Source organism: Primulina huaijiensis, chromosome 12 (genome assembly GCF_012295235.1).
Source record: "Primulina huaijiensis isolate GDHJ02 chromosome 12, ASM1229523v2, whole genome shotgun sequence".
NCBI lineage: Eukaryota > Viridiplantae > Streptophyta > Magnoliopsida > Lamiales > Gesneriaceae > Primulina > Primulina huaijiensis.
In genome coordinates, this window is record NC_133317.1 from 1,121,704 (window position 1) to 1,145,386 (window position 23,683).

The 23,683-nt window shown below is 34.3% G+C and overlaps 5 protein-coding genes across 10 annotated transcripts; 2 read left to right on the top strand and 3 right to left on the bottom strand.

Moving 5' to 3' along the window:
* The first annotated feature begins 801 nt into the window (after positions 1-801).
* Positions 802-3,708, top strand: LOC140990285 (probable mediator of RNA polymerase II transcription subunit 26c). 3 transcript variants are annotated; one of them, XR_012177625.1, is made up of 8 exons: positions 802-1,422; positions 1,523-1,591; positions 1,683-1,765; positions 1,856-1,926; positions 2,034-2,155; positions 2,250-2,340; positions 2,626-2,719; positions 3,419-3,708. XR_012177625.1 is itself a non-coding variant. In XM_073459893.1 (8 exons), the coding sequence occupies exons 1-8, from the start codon at positions 1,063-1,065 to the stop codon at positions 3,455-3,457; spliced, it is 933 nt and encodes a 310-aa protein (XP_073315994.1). In that variant the 5' UTR covers positions 802-1,062; the 3' UTR covers positions 3,458-3,707. The 3 variants fall into 3 exon arrangements, 2 of the variants coding, with proteins under 2 accessions (XP_073315994.1, XP_073315995.1); XM_073459893.1 differs by having other exon boundaries at positions 2,622-2,719; positions 3,419-3,707; XM_073459894.1 differs by lacking the exon at positions 3,419-3,708 and having other exon boundaries at positions 2,626-3,240.
* Positions 3,709-7,341: 3,633 nt separating this feature from the next.
* On the top strand, positions 7,342-9,871 carry LOC140989330 (uncharacterized). Its single transcript, XM_073458524.1, has 4 exons — positions 7,342-7,638; positions 7,759-7,874; positions 8,386-8,781; positions 9,594-9,871. Exons 1-4 carry the CDS (start codon positions 7,503-7,505, stop codon positions 9,666-9,668), a joined length of 723 nt encoding a protein of 240 aa, XP_073314625.1. The 5' UTR covers positions 7,342-7,502; the 3' UTR covers positions 9,669-9,871.
* A 91-nt stretch (positions 9,872-9,962) lies between these two features.
* On the bottom strand, positions 9,963-11,836 carry LOC140990067 (uncharacterized). Its single transcript, XM_073459650.1, has 3 exons — positions 11,243-11,836; positions 10,621-10,910; positions 9,963-10,404 (listed from the first exon to the last, which is right to left on the bottom strand). The coding sequence occupies exons 1-3, from the start codon at positions 11,382-11,384 to the stop codon at positions 9,973-9,975; spliced, it is 864 nt and encodes a 287-aa protein (XP_073315751.1). The 5' UTR covers positions 11,385-11,836; the 3' UTR covers positions 9,963-9,972.
* A 1,119-nt stretch (positions 11,837-12,955) lies between these two features.
* Positions 12,956-14,961, bottom strand: LOC140990256 (protein BYPASS1-LIKE-like). The gene has a single exon (XM_073459862.1). The coding sequence runs from the start codon at positions 14,358-14,360 to the stop codon at positions 13,191-13,193; it is 1,170 nt and encodes a 389-aa protein (XP_073315963.1). The 5' UTR covers positions 14,361-14,961; the 3' UTR covers positions 12,956-13,190.
* A 1,617-nt stretch (positions 14,962-16,578) lies between these two features.
* Positions 16,579-20,113, bottom strand: LOC140989202 (uncharacterized). 4 transcript variants are annotated; one of them, XM_073458338.1, is made up of 6 exons: positions 19,756-20,113; positions 19,327-19,392; positions 19,156-19,231; positions 18,660-18,728; positions 18,119-18,173; positions 17,707-17,843 (listed from the first exon to the last, which is right to left on the bottom strand). In XM_073458338.1, the coding sequence occupies exons 1-6, from the start codon at positions 19,891-19,893 to the stop codon at positions 17,834-17,836; spliced, it is 414 nt and encodes a 137-aa protein (XP_073314439.1). In that variant the 5' UTR covers positions 19,894-20,113; the 3' UTR covers positions 17,707-17,833. The 4 variants fall into 4 exon arrangements, with proteins under 4 accessions (XP_073314441.1, XP_073314438.1, XP_073314439.1 ...); XM_073458337.1 differs by having other exon boundaries at positions 16,901-18,173; positions 19,780-20,113; XM_073458339.1 differs by lacking the exon at positions 18,119-18,173 and having other exon boundaries at positions 17,766-17,843.
* Between the last annotated feature and the right edge of the window lie 3,570 nt (positions 20,114-23,683).

Consider the following 23,683-nt stretch of genomic DNA (forward strand, 5'->3'; position numbering starts at 1 on the left):
CTATATCATCATCATCATAATAATAATATTTTACTACAATTATAAAAATTCAAATATCAAAATAATAATATTATCAAACAAATTAGGCAAAAACTTGTGTGAGACGGTCTCACGGGTCGTATTTGTGAGACGGATCCCTTATTTGGGTCATCCATGAAAAAGTATTACTTTTTATGCTAAACGTATTACTTTTTATTGTTAATATGGGTAGGGTTGACCCGTCTCACGGATTAAGATCCTTGAGACGGTCTCACATGAGACCTACTCAACAAATTATTGTTATTTATATGTATAAAAAAAACGATAATAATATTAATAATTAAAATAATAACTTAATGATTGTTAACATTTTTTTTACTAATAATTTGAATGGAATAAAATTATCATTCCATTTTTATTCACATTCAATTCTAAAGTTGATTTTATTCTTAATTTACTCCATTTCAAGTACTGTAATAATTTGGTGAATCCACAAGTTATGCCTCTAAAGTCAAAAATAAGAATTAGTGCTTCCCTGATTCTCAAACTCTCTCTCAATTTGGCCAAGGCCTCACTATTCTTCTCCCCACCCCCTATACCAGTACCTCCACCTGTGAGCTCAAAGCTGAATCTAAATATGGGCATTTAAGGCATTTCACATAAGTTTAGCATGTGGAGCCCAAAAGCCCCTAGAATTCTTGAGAAAAGTGGCCCTATTACATTTGCAAGAGGTGATTGATTGTTTTTCTCTGAATTTGTTTTAAATCTGACTTTATATTTTATTTTGACATTCTTTCTAAAAAAAACTTTACCACTTGCATTTAGATACACCCAAAACATACCCATACTTCTCCTGCCGTAACGCCACCAAAATTGGTCCTGTTTTCTCAGCTTCGAAGTACAGTGATCACTGTACATTGTTCGAGAGAATCAACAAGAATTTAGGATATATTGATATCTATTAGAGTTCTTGTTTATCACGAGCTTTTCTCCGTTCTTAGCCCATATGCGCTGTTTCAAGAAAGTTATTGCAAGAATCTTAAACTGAAAAGACAAACTTTTTGAAGAGATCTTTTTTAGAGAATGGATTTAGATGAATTTCGTTCTTTGGTAGTGGATTCAGGTCTGGATGTTTGGACGTGGATTGATATGGCAATCTCTTTAGCATCTGCTGATCATGAAAAGGAGTTGATGAATCGAAGAGACGGAATCATTCAGAAACTTTATGCACCACTGTTTTCTAAGTGCCAGAATTGTGATAACCAATTTTTCAGAGGGCCGAAGTCCAATGTTACAGAACCCGTAAACAATGAAACTCGAGAACTGGGCTCAGAAAAAATGGCGTCAAAGAATGAAGTAGAAGAAGAAGAGGAAGAGGAAGAGGATGCTATTCAACTGAGAGAGATTCTTGAAATCAAGAATCTTTTAGATTCTTCCACCCAGGTTTAATACCTGATACGTTCCCATTTATTTTTATTTTAAAAAAATTAACTCAGATGTGCTTTAAATTTAATATGTTTTATATTTGTGACTAAATTTTTAGTCCGATGGAAGTTTGGCTGCCCTGCTTCAGAGGCTAGTGGCAATGAATATCACATTCAAAGCACTTAAGGTGAATTTATTAGTATGTTAATGATGTTTAACCTTTTAGTCGTTCGATATTTGTTATTGGATTATTAAAATTATATTTACATGTTTTTAAGGAAACTGACATTGGAAGACAAGTCACCCGACTGAGAAAACATTCATCTGATGAAGTTCGTAGGTTGGTGAAAGTCCTTGTCAGGTTTGTGCTAAGAAACGTAGTTTTTCAATTCTTGACATCAGTTCAAGAAATTGCTCCATATTCCAATTTAAATCGTGGTTTTTATCCCAGGAAATGGAAGGACACTGTTGATGAATGGGTGAGATTGAATGTAACAAAGGAAGAAATCAGTCAATTCAGCGGTAAAAATCAAGAAACTCATTAGTCACATTTTCTTGAATATTACATATAAAATGAATAGGAATCAAATCATGTATCATACTACTGCACCGGCGAGTTTTTGTAACAGATGATAAGAAGTCACCACCCCATCAAGCTCAACTCAAGAACAGCATTCAAGATGCAGGAATGGTTCCTCACGGAGAAGCACAAAATGGTTCAGTTTCTTATTGTTCGACTCCACCTCATAAGGTCAGAATCATCATTTTTTCCGTAAAAAATTTCCAAGGAAAAGTTGATTTTATACATTAAAAGTGGATTATTTGGTTCGGTTGCTGTGAAATAGGAAAACGTGAAGGATAACCAAATTGAATCAGATAAATTGTATGCATCATCTGCCAAGCGCCTTCATGGAAATCAAGAAGAAACTCGAACTGGTACTGGTTTTTTTGTACATCGTGAAAACCAACTGTTCGTTTATCACTAGTTTTAACTTTAATCTCCCTTTTCAAGGTTATATGGTATCACTACCAGAAAATAATACTATTTAATCAATACACATCATGTAATATATTAAACTAATAATAATAATAATTCCTCAACCGACTTAAAATACATATATATATCTTATAAAGTTTGAGTTGAACGACTCAACAGTGAGTCTAACTCTATGTTTGATTGCTGATATATTATGTTTTATATATATATATATATGAAGCCAGAAGACAAAGAACAGAGCAAACGATGAACTTTGACAGCAGGCCAAAAGTCAAGAAAGTCTCTATTGCCAACAATGGAGGCACCAGCACTCTACCTGTAAAATACTACTGATTCACAGCACATATCTGTCATTATTTACCCTGGCGGTGATAAATCTTCTGATTACCCTACATTTAGAGTCATTAATCGGGTTCAATCTCTTTGAAATCTAGATTTTGTTTTTTGTTTTTTGGCCTTTCATTTAATGTTTGATATTTTGAGCATATTATGAAGTGCACTGTACATGAAAATTAAAGTGACAGAAGAATGCATGAAGCTTCGCATGTGACTTCAATAAAGGTAGAATAATAATGATAGTAATGAGATTAAAGATTATAATATTTAGAGAGGGTCGAGGGAGGAGTCCATGCATGTGATATTGTTTGGTGGAGTTGGGAGTGGGCAGATGCACTGCTTTCAATAGTGGACAAATAGTCGCAGGCAGCAGACTCGTATAGTCTTATCTTGGTGAAGATACATATAATGTTACTCTTAATTATGTTCTCTTGGTCTATTCAAATTGATACTCACCTAGTATGTACCCAAATTTAAATCGATAAAATACAGCATTCATGACATTTCTTCTTCGAAATTATACTTTTTTTTTTTCGTATTTTACATACGTAGATGAATGATATGTATATGTCGAATTATTTATATATGTTTATATTTCATTTTTCTTTACAAATACGATATCCTCCGTGTCGAAATTCTTGCTGGTGTATCTAACTGGAAAGTAACCAACTTTCTTTCTAGATCATACTTGGTCTTTGTGAGTGGGAAGCTAATTCTTGACCCTAACGGAGAGACGGATGCATTATGGAAATGTTGACGAGTAAAAGTGCTGTGGTCAAAGGATGGCAGTGATGCCTACAACACTAATAGGGACAACATAGGCATCAAATGCTTTAAGAATCTAGTTTGCAACAAGACAAATTACATTGACTAGCATTTTTAGTGGAATCCCTTTTTGTTTTAGAGTTTGGGCTGAATTTTGACCATATGCATTGCCATTTCACAGTTTTGTAATCAACTGGGTAATTTAGTTGAATGAATACAAAAATGGGAAAATAATCATGTCAGATAAATGGTTTTTGGAAGCTACCAATTAGATGAAGATGGCAGTTGAAATAAGAAAAAAATGCTAATTTTTATTTGCAATTTTCTGAAATTTGTTCGGTCCAGTTCGCCATCGAGTCGGGATGATTGAAAAAATGTCTCTCCGTTAAAAATACATCATTTTGCTTTCATTAAATTTATAATACATAAATTTAAATACAAAAATGAAAGAACAAATAACTAAAAGATTATATAAAAGTTGCCATTAGAGTCGGATATTGTCTACAGGATATTTTAATTTAAAATTTTATAAATTTGTAAGACCAATTCAAATTTGGATAACAAAAATTAGACGACAAGGTCCAACAGATTATTTGAGAATTTGTAGTGGGCTGGAAAATCGGCCCATTTTGTGCATTCAGGGATTTGGACGTTGTACACTAAGCATTTTAAGTTTCGTCTAGGGTGAGCATTCGGTAACCGAACCGAATTAGCCATAACCGAATCGAACCGAAATATTTAGTCATAACCGGACCGACCGAATTAATTTTCATAACCGATGAAAACCGAACCGAATTAAAATCGATTAATTCGGTCAGTGATCGAATTAACTGAGTAGTTTTAAAAAATTTTGTGCTTTAAAAAAATTGTGATTAAAATCGGTTAATTCGGCGGATGAAGTCAAGATTCGAGAATAGAGAAGTAAGAACGAGAAATTCGGTTAGAGAAGTGAGAACGAGACTATAGATTAGAATTATGGTTGATTTTAAAATAAAGAATTAAAAAATATATAAAAATTGATAAATAATAAAAATTTGTTAAATAATAGTATTTATTATATCGGTTAACCGATTTCAAAATTTTGAAAACCGTAACCGAACCGAATTAACTGATATAACCAATTTATTTTAATTTGAAAATCGAATTTTCGAAATAACCGAACCGAGTTTTTGAATTGGCTCGGTTCGGTCAGTTAATTCGTTTAACCGAAATCTTGCTCACCCCTAGTTTCGTCCTTTTGGTAAAGCTCAAACCCAACTCAATTTTATCTACGGAGATTGCTTTTAAATTTTAATTTTTATCTAAAATGCCATACCAACAAATCTAATGCACACTTTTTATTTTCTTTTTTTTTTTTAAAAAGAGAAAGATTACCCAAATTTTGATCCTAATTAAGTTCTCTAAATCAATTTAGTATTTTTGAAAATTAGTTTTATGATTATTTATTTTTAAGTTTTTCTAAAACTAGTCTCCACAAAAAAAACTCAATACATTTTGTTTTACATGCCTGATGCATATAAATTTATTGTAATATTCTTTGAATTATTTTAGGCTTTGTTTATATTCATGAAACTTAAGTTGATTTTTTTTTTAAAAAAAAGTTGGGGGAATGGTTTGTTATATTCTTCTTTATATTCTAAATATAACACATTTATCTATTCTATTATATATTTATTTCATATATAAAACTGTGAATAAATATATTTGTTTAGAATTGTGAATTTATAAGTTTGTCATTTTATTATTCAATATTATTATATTTTAGTCATGACATAAATGTAAATTATACTTATCATTATGTCTTACTAATTGTAAGATAAATAATATATTTATCATTAAAACATGTGCTTAATTTATCTACTTCTTATCTTTTTTTCCCTTCAAGTGCAGAAGAAGAATGATATCTATACTTTCATATTTCTAACTTTAATAAAATAAAATAGAAGTAATAATTGAATCAATTGTTGTAGATTCGATTAAGATATATGAAATAAAGAGATTGTAATATACGCTAATAATAATCTATTGGTTTTTCCATGAACTATTAATGATACTTAGAGAATCATGAGATGATGCTACCAGGGTTGTACCTCCTGTGAGGCGAGAGAGGCCATCGTCTCAAGGCCCGACCCTCACCGGGGCCCAAAAAAAATCATTGGTCTCATGTTGTAGAGACATGCACCTAAATAGTATGTGCATTATACATTTAAAAAAAATTGGACATTGACCTATTGAAAACATGATTAAATATGATGATTGTGTTCACTGGGGATTTAATCAAATTATGTAGAGCCTAAACAATAAAGCTACACAGCTCATTAATTAATTTTTTAAAAAATTTTTATGCATAAAATAGTAATGTTTGTCCAATATATTTATTATTTTATCATGTATCAACTCATGTGTTAAATTTTTATACTTTACTTGTCGATTATTTGGTATTTTTTCTTGAATTTATATAGTTGGACTCATTTCAAAAAATAAAACACAAAAAATTATGATACTTACCTATTTTACATATCTTTATTTTCTATTTTCTTGAATAAAATATTATATTTATTATTTAATACAAATCATATATTTTTACAATATTCATTTATTATATTTATCATTTTGTTATTTTGATAATTTATGTGGATAAATTTCAATTTTAGCAACATATCTTACAATTTTTGTCAATTTCAATCTTTTTCCAATATAATTGTTCATATGACACTGCATTACGTTAGAGCCATGTTGATGTTGTGGCGCACGAAGAAAAATCGCAAAGAGATAAATATATGACTCGTAAATTATATTTTCCTTATATATATTGTTTGATTATTTTTAATTTGCAAACTGAGCTGCAGGATTATTTATCATAACAAGATATTTTTTAACATATCGTCTCAGGCTATGTGAACCACAGGTACGGCTCTGGATGCTACTAGGCGTCTTACCATGATTCGGTAAGTGCAATGAGGAATGAATTATGACATTCTTTATGATCAATGAGTTAATTTGATGAATATCAATTAATATTGTAATACATGTCTGGATTATGCAATGTACGTGTGATTGATCATTGATATATGCCATCATATATGCATATCGATTATGAATGGCTGCTTAAATGTGGCAAGAGCCGCAGGCTTAGATGGATGAACTATTTGCGGGCCAATATCAGGGGAGGCAACATCACTCCCTGTGTGAAGATGACATTATCATCAGAAAGCACATGCTTCTTGGAAACCGGCCGGTGGTCCCTCATTGCTGGTCGTCTTCCAGATCGAACGGATAATGAGATCAAGAATCATTGGAACTCCCATCTTAGTAAAAGATTGAAGTTCACTGCCTATTAAAGCTTACAAGTCAAACCCATTTTAAGTTTCCAAGTTCACCTTTTTGGTTCGTCTTCTAGTATATGTTTTGATCCATTATTCTTCTTTCTTTTTGGCGTTTACTTTAACTTTGTGTGATCGCCCACGTACAAAGCTTGGGGTTTTAGGCCTTCAAGACACAATCAGAAACTGTACATTTTATACGTGTTCTTTTGCTTCATGTCTTGTTTGTACGAAATGCACTTTGAATCTTGGGTTTTTTAAACACGCGAGAAGCAAACATTATATCAAAATTGGAGTATTCAGAGGATTTTTAATTTTTTTGTCAAAATGTGGTAAAGAAAGCATTGATTCTGTTGCCAAACACATACTCGAGATTTATAATCTCAACACTAATGATTTAAGAATGATAATCTCCATCACCATCGGCATGAAAAGGTACTTGAATTTTGTTCTTTTATTTATTATTATCGGAAAATTAGTCATAAATACACGCTCTCCAATGTCCTTGTCAAGCATTTATAAACTTTACTGCAAAAAGCTATACAAGCCGGACAGCGCTCTAAATCCCGCACACACATTTCTTTCAAGTTTCTTTGTTAAATTCCTCAAATTAAAATTTCAGTGTTCACCGTAGTAATTAAGTATTTTTTTCAAGGGAAAGAAACCCGTAGAATTTCATGGGATTTTCCTCCATTTTGATCTTCGTCTTCGCTTTTGTCACTCTACTGTATCAAATCTCAGAGTCTGCCACAGTAGTGGTAACTGGTAGTTTGGACTGGAAAAATCCAGAGGTTCATGTTGGAGACTCTGTCAGTGAGTTTTTCTTTATTTTTCTTACGCAAGCTGGGTTTTTTTAGTTTTGCTACTGGATATTTTCCTGAGCAAGATGCAGTAAAAGTGAGAAATGACTTTTAATTGTTTTTGTTTTGCCAGTTTTTCAGAACAAATATGAGTACAAGCTCTACATTTTCCAGAACCAGAAAGCGTTTGGTGCCTGTAACTTTACCCAAGCTACATTCTTGAAGCAGCCCAATTCTACATCTTACACAGTAAGATTACACCTTCTTCTGTGTGTATCCACGTTCATTTTCTTGTTTTAAACTTTAGAATTCAACTTCGAGTTGTTGAAGTATAATAATGGGCTAGAATTATGATTTGGAATTTTTATACTTTTAACCTTTGGGAAACTTGATTATTGTTGTTTGTATTAACAGAGAAGTGACAAATTATGTTGTTTACATGTCAAAAGATAATGTAACAATCAGGCTTGGATTCAAAATTTACTAGAACTAAATTATTTTCACGTAGTAACGCCTGTATGTCTTGAAATAGTTACATGTCAGATTTTTTTTATTCGAGCGGCGAATGTCCCCTTTAAAAGATCAATCATTGTCTGAATATTCTGGCATTTTCATTCCTTCGATAATATAAGAAAAAAGTTGCATTCGGATAATAACTAGACATTGTAGTGTAAATAATTTTGCATAGTCTAAATTTCGTTTAAAAAGTAAATCTGCAAATTGAAATGTAACCATTTGTGAACAACTCTGCAAATTGAAGTGGCACACCTCTCGCCCCGGCTTCTTCTACTTCTCCTACTACAATGGCTCAAACAAATTATGCCAACAAGGTCAAAAGTTGGCTGTGAAGGTCTCATTGCCACCACCTCAAAATCATGCCACCTCCCCTGAGCTGCCACCAGAAATGGCAGCTCCCCCGCCTAGTTCTGGTGGTGTTGTGGCATCGTCTCCAGCATTTCCTTGGCCATTTCAGCCCCGAGAGGCCACATCTCCGGGCCCTGCACCCGGTTCATCTATGACTGCCATTAGCCCAATGGGGCCAGAGGAAGGCATCCCATTTATCAACAGCAATCCTGCGGTGCCTCTGCCTACGGGTGAAGTTGACTCTGCTACTATTCGTCCTTGGTCTACATCTGGTGATTCACGACCTAAACAGGTACTCTTAAATTGTTAGCCTTTTGTATTTTTGAAATCACGGTGAGTTTTGTGTTTGATTCTAAAAATTATGTCTGCGAGTCTCCCAACCTTACTAATGTGGGATTACTGGATAAAACTTAGGAAAGGTTGATTATGCAGCAATGTAATTTAGCATAGACTGATGTTAAGATTGATTATTGACTATTGACTATTGACTATTGACCAGAAATACCACTTTGTAGCTTTCATTGCCTTTGCCTTTTAGAGTATCAAAAGAGGGTGGTTTAGTACAATTAATTATCTAAAAGAAACACTAAATATTGGAAATTTCACCTCATTCTAATCTACTCATCATATTGTGCAGTAAGCAAACTATACATGTAATCATATGGTAGCTAGGATCTCATATTATATGGGGAATTGGTGATGTTATTAAATCATGAATGCATGCATCATGCACGTGCTTTCACCAATTAATTGTAAATAAACTGTCTGATCTGTGGGATGATAAGATGAATTTATCTACTTTAGTTTTTTCTCTTGATATATTGGCCATTGCGAGTCCATGAGATAATAAGACAAGGTAGTCTGGGAAAAAAAATTAAAACAATGAATATCTTTGCTCTTTTTTATTAAGACGTTTCTATTTTGCTATTGTTCAGGAAAATCTGGCTATCCAGGCATGGACATTGATGGAAATTTTTGTAATACACATAATGAGTTTTTTGTGCTTCGATTTTCTGCGTTGAATTAGACCAATGACTTGTGCAATTTGGTAGGTGATGACACTGTTTTTTATTGGATTGAATAATTTGTTTTGTGGCAATGCAGGTTGTGAGATTTTGCAGCTTTCATCGAGCTTTGAATTACATAGTTCTGATGCTGCTGATAGGCTTGAGAAAATGAAACAGAGAAGTTCATCAATCCAGAATGACTTCCAAGGGCGATGATAAAACCATGTGTTAGATAACTTTACTATGGAATGTAGTTGTCATCTTTATTGGAATTGACTCTTTCAAATGAAGTTCACTTGTTCATCCTCTGTTATATTTGTCGCCTCTCAATATGATACTGCAACAACTGAAACCGCATATTATGCATTTGTCATTACAGAAAACAGATATGAGCACAAATTTACAGTCCCTAAGCAAACTTAACATGTCATCAATGGCAAGCAAACACGATCCATGCTAATTTATTTCTGCAATTATCAATCTTTCCTCTTGCTAGTTTGGTTCTTACTTCTGATAATATGGATAACAAATGCTACAAATGACAGAAGTATTGCCGATCCTGCTGCAATAATGGGTGTACACGTTTTGCACCTTTTACTCCTCTGTTTTGGCTGTACCTCCTCTCCTCTTCCAGCCTCGGTTTCTTGCACCTCTTCTTCTTGGGTGTGTCTTTCACTTTCTTCATCTTGAATTTGATCATTTTCATTTTGAGCTTCGTTTTTCACCTGCATTGTACCCAAAGATTCAGCATGATGAAGTTCAGGCTCAATTCTTTCTCGTGCATCATCCTCTGTGGACTCATTTACCAATTCTTGTTTCTTTGTTTCAGTTTCCACACATGGAACTTTACTTTGTTTTGATGGTGAACTCTTTGTTTTCTCGGTAAATTCTTTCCCATCAAAGCCGTTTTAATGTACTTCATCTTGCAGACGATCTCCTCCTCCTCCTCCTGATCCCAGAACCGATTCAGATTCTTTTTTAGGCATCTCTTCTTGAGTCACTTCATTTTCTCCACTATCTTCTTGCCGCCCAGATTTTGTAGTTTCATTTTTTTCTTGATCTGAAATCTCGTTTTTGTTAACTTTTTCATCCCAAATCTGCAAATTCCCAGACCCCTATCTGGCCAGCTTAGCTACTTCTTTAACTTCCTCAACAGCTATCCCCTGAATTCCCTTCACTTTCTTTGGGATGGAGATGGTTAAAGTTGATTCATCGTCATTATATTTGGCTTTAATCTTGTCCAAATTCACAGTAGCAGGAATTTTGAAAGCTTTCTTGAATGCCTTTGTCTCAGTATCCTTCTTATACACTTTCCAACCCACCATCACTCTCTCTTTTACCTGCCTTTCACCGCTTACTGAGATGAGAGTCCCGTCCTCATTTATGTCAATCTTTATGTCCCCTCTTTTGTAACCTGAATTTTTTTTAAATTCAGTTCATAACAGCGGTGCAGGTAATCGAGTTTGTTCAAATAGTATTTGATATCATTCATCTCGAGTTGATATTCATATGTTTGAAAACGTTTTGTTAGAGCCCGGACCATAACTGTTTTTTGTGTGGTTGTAAATTTAGTTTTTTTTTTTAAAAAAAAAACATTTTAGTTTTTAAAAGTGAAAATTTTCCCAAAAATATATCATTTTTTAGTTAAAATATATGATTTGCAACTTCTTGAATCTCGCTTAAAATGGGCTCCTGAATCTTTTAGAAATCAAGAAACAATAGTAGCAAACAAAATGATAGAAGAACCGTTGAGATGAACACTGAGTATGAACACGGCTTCTGTTTCTCGGGACAAGAACAGGGGACCAGCACGGTCTTTAGAGATTTGAAAGTCGGAGGTGAATTCATCAGCAACTCCAGTAAGTTTGAGCCCTAATTCCAGCCCCATTTTGGAATCGCAATAGTTGGGGAAAAGGGAATGTCTTTTGGCAGGAGACGATAGCAAGTGTGTATATACATATAGAAGCAAGCAAAGAACCCATGCTTCGCTTTGATGAATTTGCCAGTGGAACAGAGGAAAAGCCAGTTGATTTGATTATTTGCTTCCATAAGTTCTGCCATGGCGGTAAGTTTAAGACAATCTCATGCATTTGAGATGCTAGATCCTTATTTTCAAGTATCTATATTTTTAAATTTGAAAGAGTTCAAATATTACCCACAATTACCATAGATTAAATTTATTGTGCATCTTTACCTATTCATTTTCTATCTTGCGTTGGACTCTTTTCAATTTTGTCCAAATACCTGTCATGAAGAAACTTGTACAAAAACTTTGATAAGAATTTCACAAAAATACTCGAAAAAATTATTATTATTTTTATTCAAAGAACGCTTGAACTATCTCGCCGGCCCAATTCGAATGCTTGTTAGGTGGGCTTCCATTTTCCCGATGATAATTTAAAGCTGGAAATGGAGTTGATGGCCGCCCCATAAGCTATACTAGAGTAAAAGGCAGTGTTGATTCCAGCCCACAAAAAACAACTTTTAGCATTTAAAGCGCTGTATTGTCATTACACCTAGGCCAATCTTGGCCTCTCAAAGTTTGTTCAGTAATTAGGTCTTCCACATGCCAGCCATGTTTCTTCTAGAACCCAAAAGGTTGTTGCATTTAGTTCTCAAATCTTAAGATCTTTGATTCTTTGTCCTTTCCATTGTCATTTTGAGCTGGCATACTGATGCAAGTGGTGGTTTATCTCATCCAGAAAAAGTACGATGATAGAATTAAGACAAAGGGAAGAACCATCACGCTTTGTATTCAAATTCAAAAACTGAGATTAAAATATGTCAAACTCTGTAGGCATAAGTTGTGACGTTATTGGACTCACCCAACACGCTGTCAAAGAGGTTAAACGTGCAGGCAAACAAGCATAAGAGCTCATGTTTTTATATGGCTAAATATAAATTATCATTTCATGAACTCCAACTAATTTAATGATATAAAAAATAATTGGGTTTCGAAAATTACCACAGCGGGCTATTAGTTAAATGGTAAAGCATACCTTTAATAATTGCGTCGTCGTGCTTCTCAGCCACATGGATAGTTAAATGTGCTCATCAGTCCCTAACCCTAATATGTGGATCATCTAAGGCACATGCTTTAGTATGCGTACTCCTATTCAAATCATGGTTTGAAACCGAACCTCCCATAAGAAGAAAAGATATGACGATTCTGGTGAGATCCAATGTTGATCCAATTTTCGATTCACTCGTGGAATCCAAATGAGAGCACCACATCTCCTCTCTTCTCGAGAATCCATATATCTCTTATCAGTGTTAAGTCTCCCATTAAATAATTCATATTTTCTGGTCCAAATTTATAGTACCATTTAGTGTTTCAGAGCATATTATCGACATATGTAGCGGAGAAAAGTAAAGTCTGGCTTCATCATGCATAATGATCGAACGAGATGCAAATAAAATGTAACATAAACAGTACACATAAGATGGCCACACACCAGATAGAGCAAATTCACAGAATAATTTCATTACACAAAAGCAAAGATCAAGAACAAAGCATCATGGACACCATAAAGTTCAATCATTTTACCTAATTTTTTTACATAATGGTATTTTGTTGATATCATAACATTTCCAACACTTCTTGTTCTAGGCAAGTCAGTTCCATCGCTCGAGATTCATAAAACACTTTCAAGACCAATTTACAACAGGCACTGCCATGACATTCAAAGATACATCAAGTAGTAGTATTTGCTCGACCGATTGAGTCGAGGCCCTCGGTCCTGCTTCGTACGATCCTATGGAACACTTCTCTAACTTGGCGTTCCAATGGATCCAGTCCATCCTTTACAGCTTCATAAACTAATCCTAATTCTTGAACCCTTTGCTTCAGTTCTCCTTCCTTTTCCTCTGTCAGTGGGAACTGAATTGAATCAATCAATTCATTCAGGTGCCGGGTGCATATCTCAATATCATGAATCTCCTTCATCAACCCACAAGCATTTCTTCTGTCCCGTTTCTTTGAATCCTCCAAGATTCTATCATGAAGGGAAATAATTGGAGCAGCCCAAATGAACTGCCTTGGCACAACAAAATGTGTCTGAAGGCCACGGTCCTGACAGGGGATTGCTGCCACTAGCGCCCACATCACAAGTAGAAGCACATAGTTGATAGTGAAAACTGCCACATTTAGTCCATTGGTGGATGCAATCTCATTTGTTCGTGGAGCCACCAAATTGTTGCTAATTGCTTGGAGCTGCCTAGCAGCAGACCAAGACCTTGAAACGCTCCACGAGAGTGACCTGAAATGAACAAAAGGCCTCTCCCTCTGTACATTATTGCGACCAAAAGATCTGTTTCTATGTGCGACAGCCGTGTTTGATTCTTTTTCATCAAGCATCCCAATCGCCAAATCAATTAGCGCCTTCTTCGCACGGCGAAACTGACCTTCACCAATGCTCCTTTGGTTACCTAGCGCACACAAAACAATCTCCAGCTGTTTCTGCCACTGCTTGATCTGCTCAATCCCGTCACGGAGAGCATTACAAACATCCAAAGCCTTTATGCTCCTCTCAAAGAACTCTGAAATGTATTTGTCCATTGGAGGCCTATTCAAACAGACCTTGTTGTTGAAGACGATCACTCTGAATTCCTCTTGACAGCAGAGGAATGCGTCTAAAAGTTTTCGAATCCATGGGATCGAGAGCAGCTCATCGGAATCTGCTGCCGCTAAATCTTGGAATCTTTCGGCTACTTGTCTCTGGAAGGCTAGAAATTCGGTTTCTTGAGCAGTGGCTTCGTGTGGAGACTCCATGGAGTGGACCTGATAACGGCGTATGCTTAAAATGGAAAACCCAAAGGATGAAGATAACGACGAGGATGACTCTGGAAAGTCTGTCGCCGGCATCTCTCAGATTACATATAACAGAAAGACTGAATGTTTCAATAAAAATTTTGAAAAAGCACGCAGTAGGAATTTAGACTCAATATGCCCAGTTACAGTAAAAAAGATAAAAACTTTAGATTTTTGGTCAAAACCTGAATACAGTTTGTTCAAGTCATAAATCAAGGGGGAAAAAGAAACACAACCTCAGCTGACGATAGGAAACACGAATATAGGGAGGGTCTTGAACCCTCACAGGCCCACGACCGAATAGGGGGAAAAATTTGGGAATAAAATTAAGCCAAACCCAGAAGAACCCAAATTGAAAACATCACCAAAATTACCTAAAAATTGATAGAAATGTAAAACGATGACATTAAAATTTCAAGAAATCTTCACCACAAAACCACCCAGTTTGAACAAACGCACGCCAAAAAAAAAAAATCAACCTCCCAGTACAGTCAATGATCAAAACAAGAGAAGCGGATTCTAGGATTAAAATAATCCAATAAGAACGAAGGAGAATGAAAGAGAAATTTCGAAAGAAGATATTTTGAAACCCTAATGAAAAAGGAGTGGCTTATATGGGGTGAAGATTGAACCGTGCATTGAATGCTTGTTGGCAAAGGAAGAGAATATTCATTTATCTTGATGAATAGGTCTCATCTCCAAACTTCATCCAAATTCAATGCACACTCTAAATTTAAACAAATAATAATAAATCCACACACTAATTGAAAAAACCTTAGCAATATGCCAAAAAATGATATAAAAAAAATAAATTATAACACTATCAAAATATAATATAAATAAAACATAAAAATTAAATAAATATATTCAAAATACATATGTAATGAATCTATATTTATATTGTACCCAAAATTACAATATATACAAACTACGTGTCATCAAATGTTACATATCGAGTGTCCGATATGGAAAAAAATGTTTTGGCGATGACTTGTGTCCATGACTTCCCTTGGACGTCAAATACTGCTGTTGACATTCAATCTTAGTCATTATTATTTTGCATAATAGTTTGAATAATAGCGAATAATCAATGAAAGTATATTTAATTAATTAACTCATAATAAAATGCCTATATCTAATCATAGGCTGCTGTACCTCAGTTGCATGCTCACCAAACTAAAGGAAAGCACATTAGCTGTCATTTAAAAGTGAGCCCATATCAAATTTGGCAACCACGGCAAAATGGCACTCGATCTTTACCTTTGCTTCATTTAATCAATTTTTTGACTTTGAAATGTTCAAGTTCGACTCCTCCATTATCATGACCAATTTCAACCACCTTACGATTCACCATACCGGAAAGCAACACATTTGTTAATAACAAACCCAGAAATTATCACTATGATGTGATAAAATGAAGATTGGGTGTCATGAAAACAAAAGCAAATTTAACGTAGTTTATAATTGATAAAGATCTTCGATACAAGCCAACTAACATTAGAAAGTATTTTGTTATCTAACCCTAGTCAACTATTATATACACCATGATTTTTTTTTTTTAAAAAGTTGACAAGATTCATTTTCCTAAATATCCCAGCGAGAATGGTCAAGTCTAAAACATTAGAAGATCCTTTGGGACTGTTGGGGATACTCTTGCTCTTGCAACATTGATTCTTTTGTAAAACTTGAGATGAAGCATAGGGGCAGCTGTTAGAGATGCTTTCTCCAGTGTCGAGGACATCATTCTAGGACACTTCAGAAACAAATATGCTACCTGAATCCTATCATGCTAAAACGTCCCTATTGGAACATTGCAGTAGAAATGGACAATAATCAGAAGTCAAGAAACTAAAAAGCCCCTTTTAAATTGTTCTACTCTGTTCGCATAGGCATTTTCCACTGCACCACAAGTAGTAACTATAACGAATTTCTGCATATGCTGACACATTTGGGATATCAGACATGATAACTTATGCACTTTATTTAAAAGAGAATCAGGTCAGAGTGACGAAGGAAAAAAACCTTGCCAAATCCAAGGCAGTCCGAATCTCCCCTAAATGAAAATGATTTCTTGCTCTCTCCATAGTCAACAGAATACCTACAAAGTAAGTTGAAATCAACCTATTATTAAAGATCATTACAGGGTAATCTTTGGAAAATTCTGTCGACTTCACAAAACACGTTTATCACACAATTTTCATTTAAGTTTGACCAATAGTACATAGTGAAGGAGTAACCACCAAATACGATGTCAAAATTTAAGGTCCACGCATCATGGGAGATCTATCACAAAAGTACTAACCTCATAATCAACTCCTTGCACGTATATATGATCAGGATCAACTGATGAAAAAGCAAGTCCAGTAATCCGCAGAACACGAGGGGACAAGCAAATGCTAGTCAATCAAATTTAGCCAAAACAGTTTCAAATAGAACGTTTAAAATACTTGTATAAAATAATAAGTCTTTTATGTCCAAGTTCACTATTACAAGATACGAAGTAAAGTGCCGTGGTTACAGAGACTCCATATATGCAACGACTATAGAGATGTGCATTACATAAAAAACAATGCACGAGGGACAGCTAACCTCGTATTTTGAGCAGTTCAGCCACCTGGCCACAGCTGACCATCTGCACTCAGTTTAGGACAAAATGGCTCACCGTTAATCCAAGCATTGGCACATTATAATACTCATTTCATGTGACAATTCTTAGTTCAGGTATTTGACAATCCCAAAAACTTGCGAGGGTCATAGACAGTCACAGTAAGATCCACTCCACCGGTAGCAATATAACCAGATGAAGATGTACTGACTGCATATAATATATCCCCAACGGATCCCACTATTCTATGCACACAGCCTCCGTTCTCTTTTGTTTGCAAGTCCCATTCACTAATCTGTAGCAGGGAATGGGATGAAACAATGCATTAACACCAAATATGGAACAGTCATTTGAGATCTACTCAACAAGTTTGACACAGTAAAAAATCGATGAAACCTGGGAACCTTCCGTGACGCTGAGCATAGAATTTGTACCCTCACCTTATTTATTCATAAAAACGAGTAAGATAAATACCATAATCTGAAGCATGAAATATTCACTGTAGTTTTAACAGAAATGTAAAAGAAAACAACTGAGAGTTGCTACTTTTCATGATATGAGTATCACATCCTATTTTATGATGGAAATTTGTGCATCTTCAATACAGCATGGCAAGAATAACACTTCATGATGCAAAATTGATTTAACATCAGTTAGTTCTTGGAAATACACCTGACACTCAGGGGACTGGCATTAGATTGATTTTTTTTCTTTTTATAAAGTATATTATTCTTGTCTTTTAGACTCTTTTAATCGCTACCAGGCAAAAAAACTAAAAATTCGGGAAACAGAAGACAGGAGTAGAAGATTGAAAAAAAAAAGAATTCTAAAAGAGTACAAAGCCAATGAAGTACTTACGTACGTAAAGTGCGAAGATGAATATCTTGGTCGTAAACATCAATGCTCTTATTTAAGCCAACTGCTACAGCCGCCTGAAGCAAAAGCAGAATAGCCAGTCAAAGAGTTATCCAAAGAGGATAGCGATTTATACATATACGAGAAATTTAAACTAGAAAAACTCTTTAGAGCAATTAGGTTTCTGATTGTCATTGCGGCTGAATGATTGCACATTAAATCAAACAAGTAACCCAGAATAAAGTATTTGAAATCAAAGAAGGTAAAATATAATGAGCAAAGGTAGAATTACAGAAAAACGTATAACAAACAAAAATCTGAAGGGGAAACAGAATTAAAGTAAAGACCAGACCAGCTTCCTTCCACGACACCAATTTCCCGAGGAGATATTGAATATGCAAGCCCATCTACATATGGAAAAAAATAGTTCATATCATTTAATCCCACCAGTGAAATAACGAGATGCAGTTTTGCGCCTCCAATAGTAAATGTGCATGAAAGATGCTAGAGCCTATTCTCAATGCTCTCAACTTAATGGATTTTCAGTCAGTCTAAGTTAAGCATCAGATAAACTGGTTGGGTAGAAACCTATCATTTTAGCTTCATCTGCAGTGAGTGAGGATGCCAGCTTTAAATTCTTCTGTAAGTATTATTAAGCATGCTTGAAAAAGACTAAAAAGTGAAACAGAAATTGGAAAAACTGACCAACATGACTTCATAATTGCACACAAGTAATCAACATCACCTCAATAACAGGCATGCAAAAGTACATGGCACAAGATTCAGCATCACAGGTTTATTGAAATAGTAGAAATACGCACACAACAACTCAACAAGGTGAAAACTATAGAGTTAAAGAACACTAGTATGAAGGAGAAAATTAACTGTATTACCAGAATCAATTTTAGAAACAATAAGGTGACCATAGGAGTCCACACTTCCCAGTAATGAGCAACCTACATCTGCATGAGTGGCAACATTACACTAGTAAAAAGCATACAAAACACAAATGTGGTATAAGCTTAAATTCGATAAGTATTTAATATTTTCAACCTAAAACTCTTTCAAACAAGCAAGGCAACACAAAAACAAACACATGCTATTTATTCAACTGTATTGATGGGAGAAAGCTACCGTTATAACTCCGATTTTTTTTTTCTTGAATATTTTCTCAAATGTCATTCTAAATTAAAAATGTATATCTGATAAAGCTGGGACAAGAAATGTACACCAAGCATATTTCTTAAGGTCCATTAATAGTTAAATGTTTTCCACAATCGTTAAAGAAACAAAAAAGAGAAAAGAGAGTAAGATTGTGAGAGTATAATGATAAACTGCACAAACTTGAAAAGGTAGATTATGAAGTTACTACAGGTACTAGTCAATCACCTTCTGATTCAGCACGCACTGTACTTTGAATTTCAGACTGGTGAGGGCAGCGGTTGACCACTGCTGCATCTAAAACCTTCATCAACACCCCATTTGATCAGCTGAAGAAAATTTATGGTCTCTAAGGATAAAGCTACCGAGGGTAATGCATCGAGTAAGCAAAAAGAGTACCTGAGTTTGTTCAGGGATTAAAAGGCTTTTCTTTCCTCGACCCACATCTGAATCCTCCAATGAAATCTGACAAGATATGAGAAATATTAGCAACTATATATCTCATTTCAGCTCAATATATGCAACTGTTTGTACTTTATAGACTCTGGTTCAATAATCCAAACTTGACCTCCCTTCTAACAATGAATTATATGTCGGCATATAGAGGATATAAAGAAACAAATTAATGATACTCTTTTCAGAAACTTGAATCCCCGGTTACTTACAGGAGGTAGGAATCAACTTAAGTATGCTTGCGCTTAAATTCAAGAAAAACTGGCAAATTCATGTGATGTATTCAATAATGCTTATCTAACGAGACAAAGACAATCCTAGACCAACTCAAACTTTAATTTTTTGTCATAAACTCAAAGCTCGTAACTATCTCACATTTAAGCGCATAAAGGTGCATACTCGGATTTTGTATATTCGTGAGCCTGGGGCAACGTAAACCCAGCAAGAAGTCGCTTCCTCGTTCACCTGAACCCAAACAATTACCGCGCACATGAATATTAAAATTAAGAACATACACCGCCAAGGAATAATAAAGCAAGATCTTTCCTTTTGGATTTATTGGTGTGGTGCGTGTTTTCATAACAGAGGGACGAGGTACACACGCTATCTTGCTGTAACACTATTTCGAAAGGCTGGTTTTTTGTGAAACGGTAAACACTGTAACTTTGTTAGCGTATCATAGGCTAAATTGGTCTTGGATTGGAGATGACCTTAGCCTCCAACATGATTTGCTGTGCGGTGTTGATTTACTTTGGGTTATTTACTTCCCTCTTAGGCGTCTTGCACATTGCACTAACCACTATAAAAATTTTTTAGGGACAATAGATACTTAGAATAAGAGAAGACGCGAATCTCTTTCTTAATAAAGTTGGCCTGATGAAAGAACCTCTTTCATATATATATATGTGGACGAAGCTGAAGAGCCTTACCACATTCCATCAGTTGTTCATGAATACTCGACTCGTTAACTCTAATTCTTGAATATATCTCAACCAAAGTGGCATTTCAATGGATCAAAAACATAAAAGATTAATTAATTTTTTATTAGGAAAAGAGGTCGAGATTCTCGCTTCCATTTCGTCCATAGCTGCTCTCGGAGAGGATTCCCCCTGAGACGTCTTGCACATGTTCCACTAACAGCTATCAAAAACTTTAGGGACGATAGATAATTAAAATAAGAGAAGACACATATCTCTTTTTTATTTTAAAATTGGCAAGAATATCAATTAACTCACCAGATGTAATTTTTTTTTAAAAAAACTCAAAATATTCCCCCCCCCCCCCCCCCCCCAAGGAAAAATCCCTTTTCTATTACTGGCACTTGAGGATACATTTTTTTTTGGGGGGTTACAAAATGTAATATCAAAATGGCTATGGAAGTCCTCCATTTTTTTAAAGAAAAAATCAATCGATAAACAAGAGTTTCACTTCACTACTCTCATATGTCTTAATTGTTCTTGAATCAGGAACCAACCATGCTATGGTAAACTATTAAAACAGTATTTTGGAGTCAAAATATTTAACATCGATCGTACTCTATCGAAACAGCTATTCAAGAATATGAAGAGCATTGTTCATATAATAATAATTATCAATTATGCGCATTAATCAACTTCTTGATCTGTATATTAATGGATATATATGAAGTAATTCATAATTCATGATTCTTTTCTTGATAATATGCATGCACATATGTCTTATTCTTAAATGGCTGCTGAATTCAATAATTGATAATCATCATATGAATAATAATTGTAACATTTCCATTTCACGTACACTGATTCCAATAATAATATTGGAGGGTCTATTTGACAATATTCTCGAAAAGTAGATGGTCTATTTTAATTTTTTCCTTTAATTTTAGAATGTCTTGCATGGCTTTTATCCATAAATAATACTAAATCTGGGTTAATCATAAAAAATTTAAAATTTTCTGATCAAGTAAAGAACTACTTGAGCGATTTAAAAGGTATTTTCATTTAGATGGTAAAGAGTAATTCTTAAAATATAATTTTAGGAAGTTCATTGAATCTATAAATTAACTATATATAAAGATTGAAGTCCGAATTTATGACACAAATTAGTTTCTATGAAAATATTCTATTCATTTAGATAAATATTATTGTTCATATAATTTACTTATAACTACAATATGAGTACATGAGACTGTCTCACGGATCTTAATCTGTGAGACAGATCAACTCTACTCATATTCACAATATAAAGTAATACTCTTAGTATAAAAAGTAATACTTTTTCATGGATGACCAAAATAAGATATCCGTCTCATAAATACGACCCGTGAGACCGTCTCACACAAATTTTTTCCTTACAATATCTAATCTACTCTAAAAATTAACATATATTTAATATAATTGCATTATATTTATTCAAATAATAATTAAAAATTATAACAAAATTTTATAAATCAACTCCATCTATTAATGATCATTATCATAATTTATATATATTGGACTCATCGTTACACACTCGCAAGGTACCACTACCAGCTTCATACGGGGTACGTAGTAACTAAATGTGATTTATTGTTTAACGATATGTGTTTTCCTTGTTTTAATGACTTTATGGGGAGTATACTGCTGCATGCCCCACAGTCGGCCTGCCATCGGGTCCACGTTCTCACCTAACCAGGCAACATTTCACCTCTTTTTCCTCAGATCGGATATTTCCATGTTACCCCCTTTCTATTTCATTCCTCTGAACCACCTTCCCTAAGACCCGTTCAAACCTAGCTCAAATTTAACCTCTAACTCCTTATTATTTACTTATCAATTAATTACCAAGAGCGTTCATTAAGGCTTCATCATGTCTTAATTAATATTATCAAAATATTTTAATATATCGTATTAAAAATGAGAATAATCATATGGATCTTAATTCATAACATTTATATATGTGTGTGAGTGCGCGTGCGCATCAATCTATATCAACTTCAATAATTTTTACCAAAGGTTGTCCATACTAATTTGATGAATATTTTTAGGATGAGCTATATTTTTAATATATATGCATTAATTTTATAAAACCAATTTGTACTGAGGAATATAATTGAATGGGGGCATGCGCATTGAATTTCATGTTACTCAGTCGAAGATAAAACATTGTGGTACAAAAATTGCATTTAATTCCCCTATTCTTTCCACCTCTCCTTGTTGTTCTTTGTCTAGACTCTCCCACATATACTTCAGACACAAGCTTCCCAAATGTTTCACTTTTTTATTTTTGTATCCTTGCATGGTACCACAGCCACATTTATTAGCAAAACAAACTAAACCCTTTCGCCAACTAACCCTATATAAACTATTTCAATTTGCGCACACACCACTGACGACCATCCATCTCAAAAATATTAAACTTCAATCTTTCTCCCACTAGCTTCTTCCCCATTAAACCCGATCTTGTGTTTTCATCTCCTCTCCGCACCCATTTGAGATGGGGAAAAAATCTCAAATAATCCCCATTTTACTCCTTTATGTGTTCATGTTTCTTGCTAATCACCACCACCATGCAAATGGGGTTAGACATACACAATTCTCCAAGATTAAGCCACAAACTCATCATAACCATATGATCTCTCCAAACAGTACTTTATTGGGGTTCTTGCCTAAAGGAGTACCTATACCGCCTTCTGCTCCCTCCAAGAGGCACAATGATATCGGATTACAGGGCCGAGACCGTTCGCCTTGAAGTCACACACACACACACCCCAATACACATATATATTTACAGTTAAAAGATTCTGTAGTTATATTATTAGTTGTTATATTATATGCTTGAATATTATTCTTCCTCTTCAAGAAGGAAATAGCTAGATTGAAGAGGAAATATTAGTGTCTGCTTCTGTAAATATGAATGAGTGAGTGTTTCTTCGATTAGGTATGTGACTTTGGAAATTGGTGGTTTGATTGTAGGAAAAAAATATACAAAGAATTTATAAGCGATCATTAATCATGTGCACAAGTTCTCTGTTAGTATATTAATTGCTTCTTTAAATGAGAAGGGATTAACCATTTAATTTATAAAGAAATTATCTGTTCTTAGTTAATTAGCTGTATCGCATTTCATTGCTTTGTGCTCCATTTACTTTCGAAATTCTCGAATTTTTTTGGGATAAATTAAAATTCTTGGAAGAGCAGATTAAATATAATGGGTTTGTTGAGGTATGTATACGCTAATTTAATGCATGCATTGAAAAAAATTTGGTACTGTATTTAATTTTATTTTTATTATATTTTGATATTTCGTCGTGTAGGACTTGTGCTCTCCTTATTAATTCTAACGT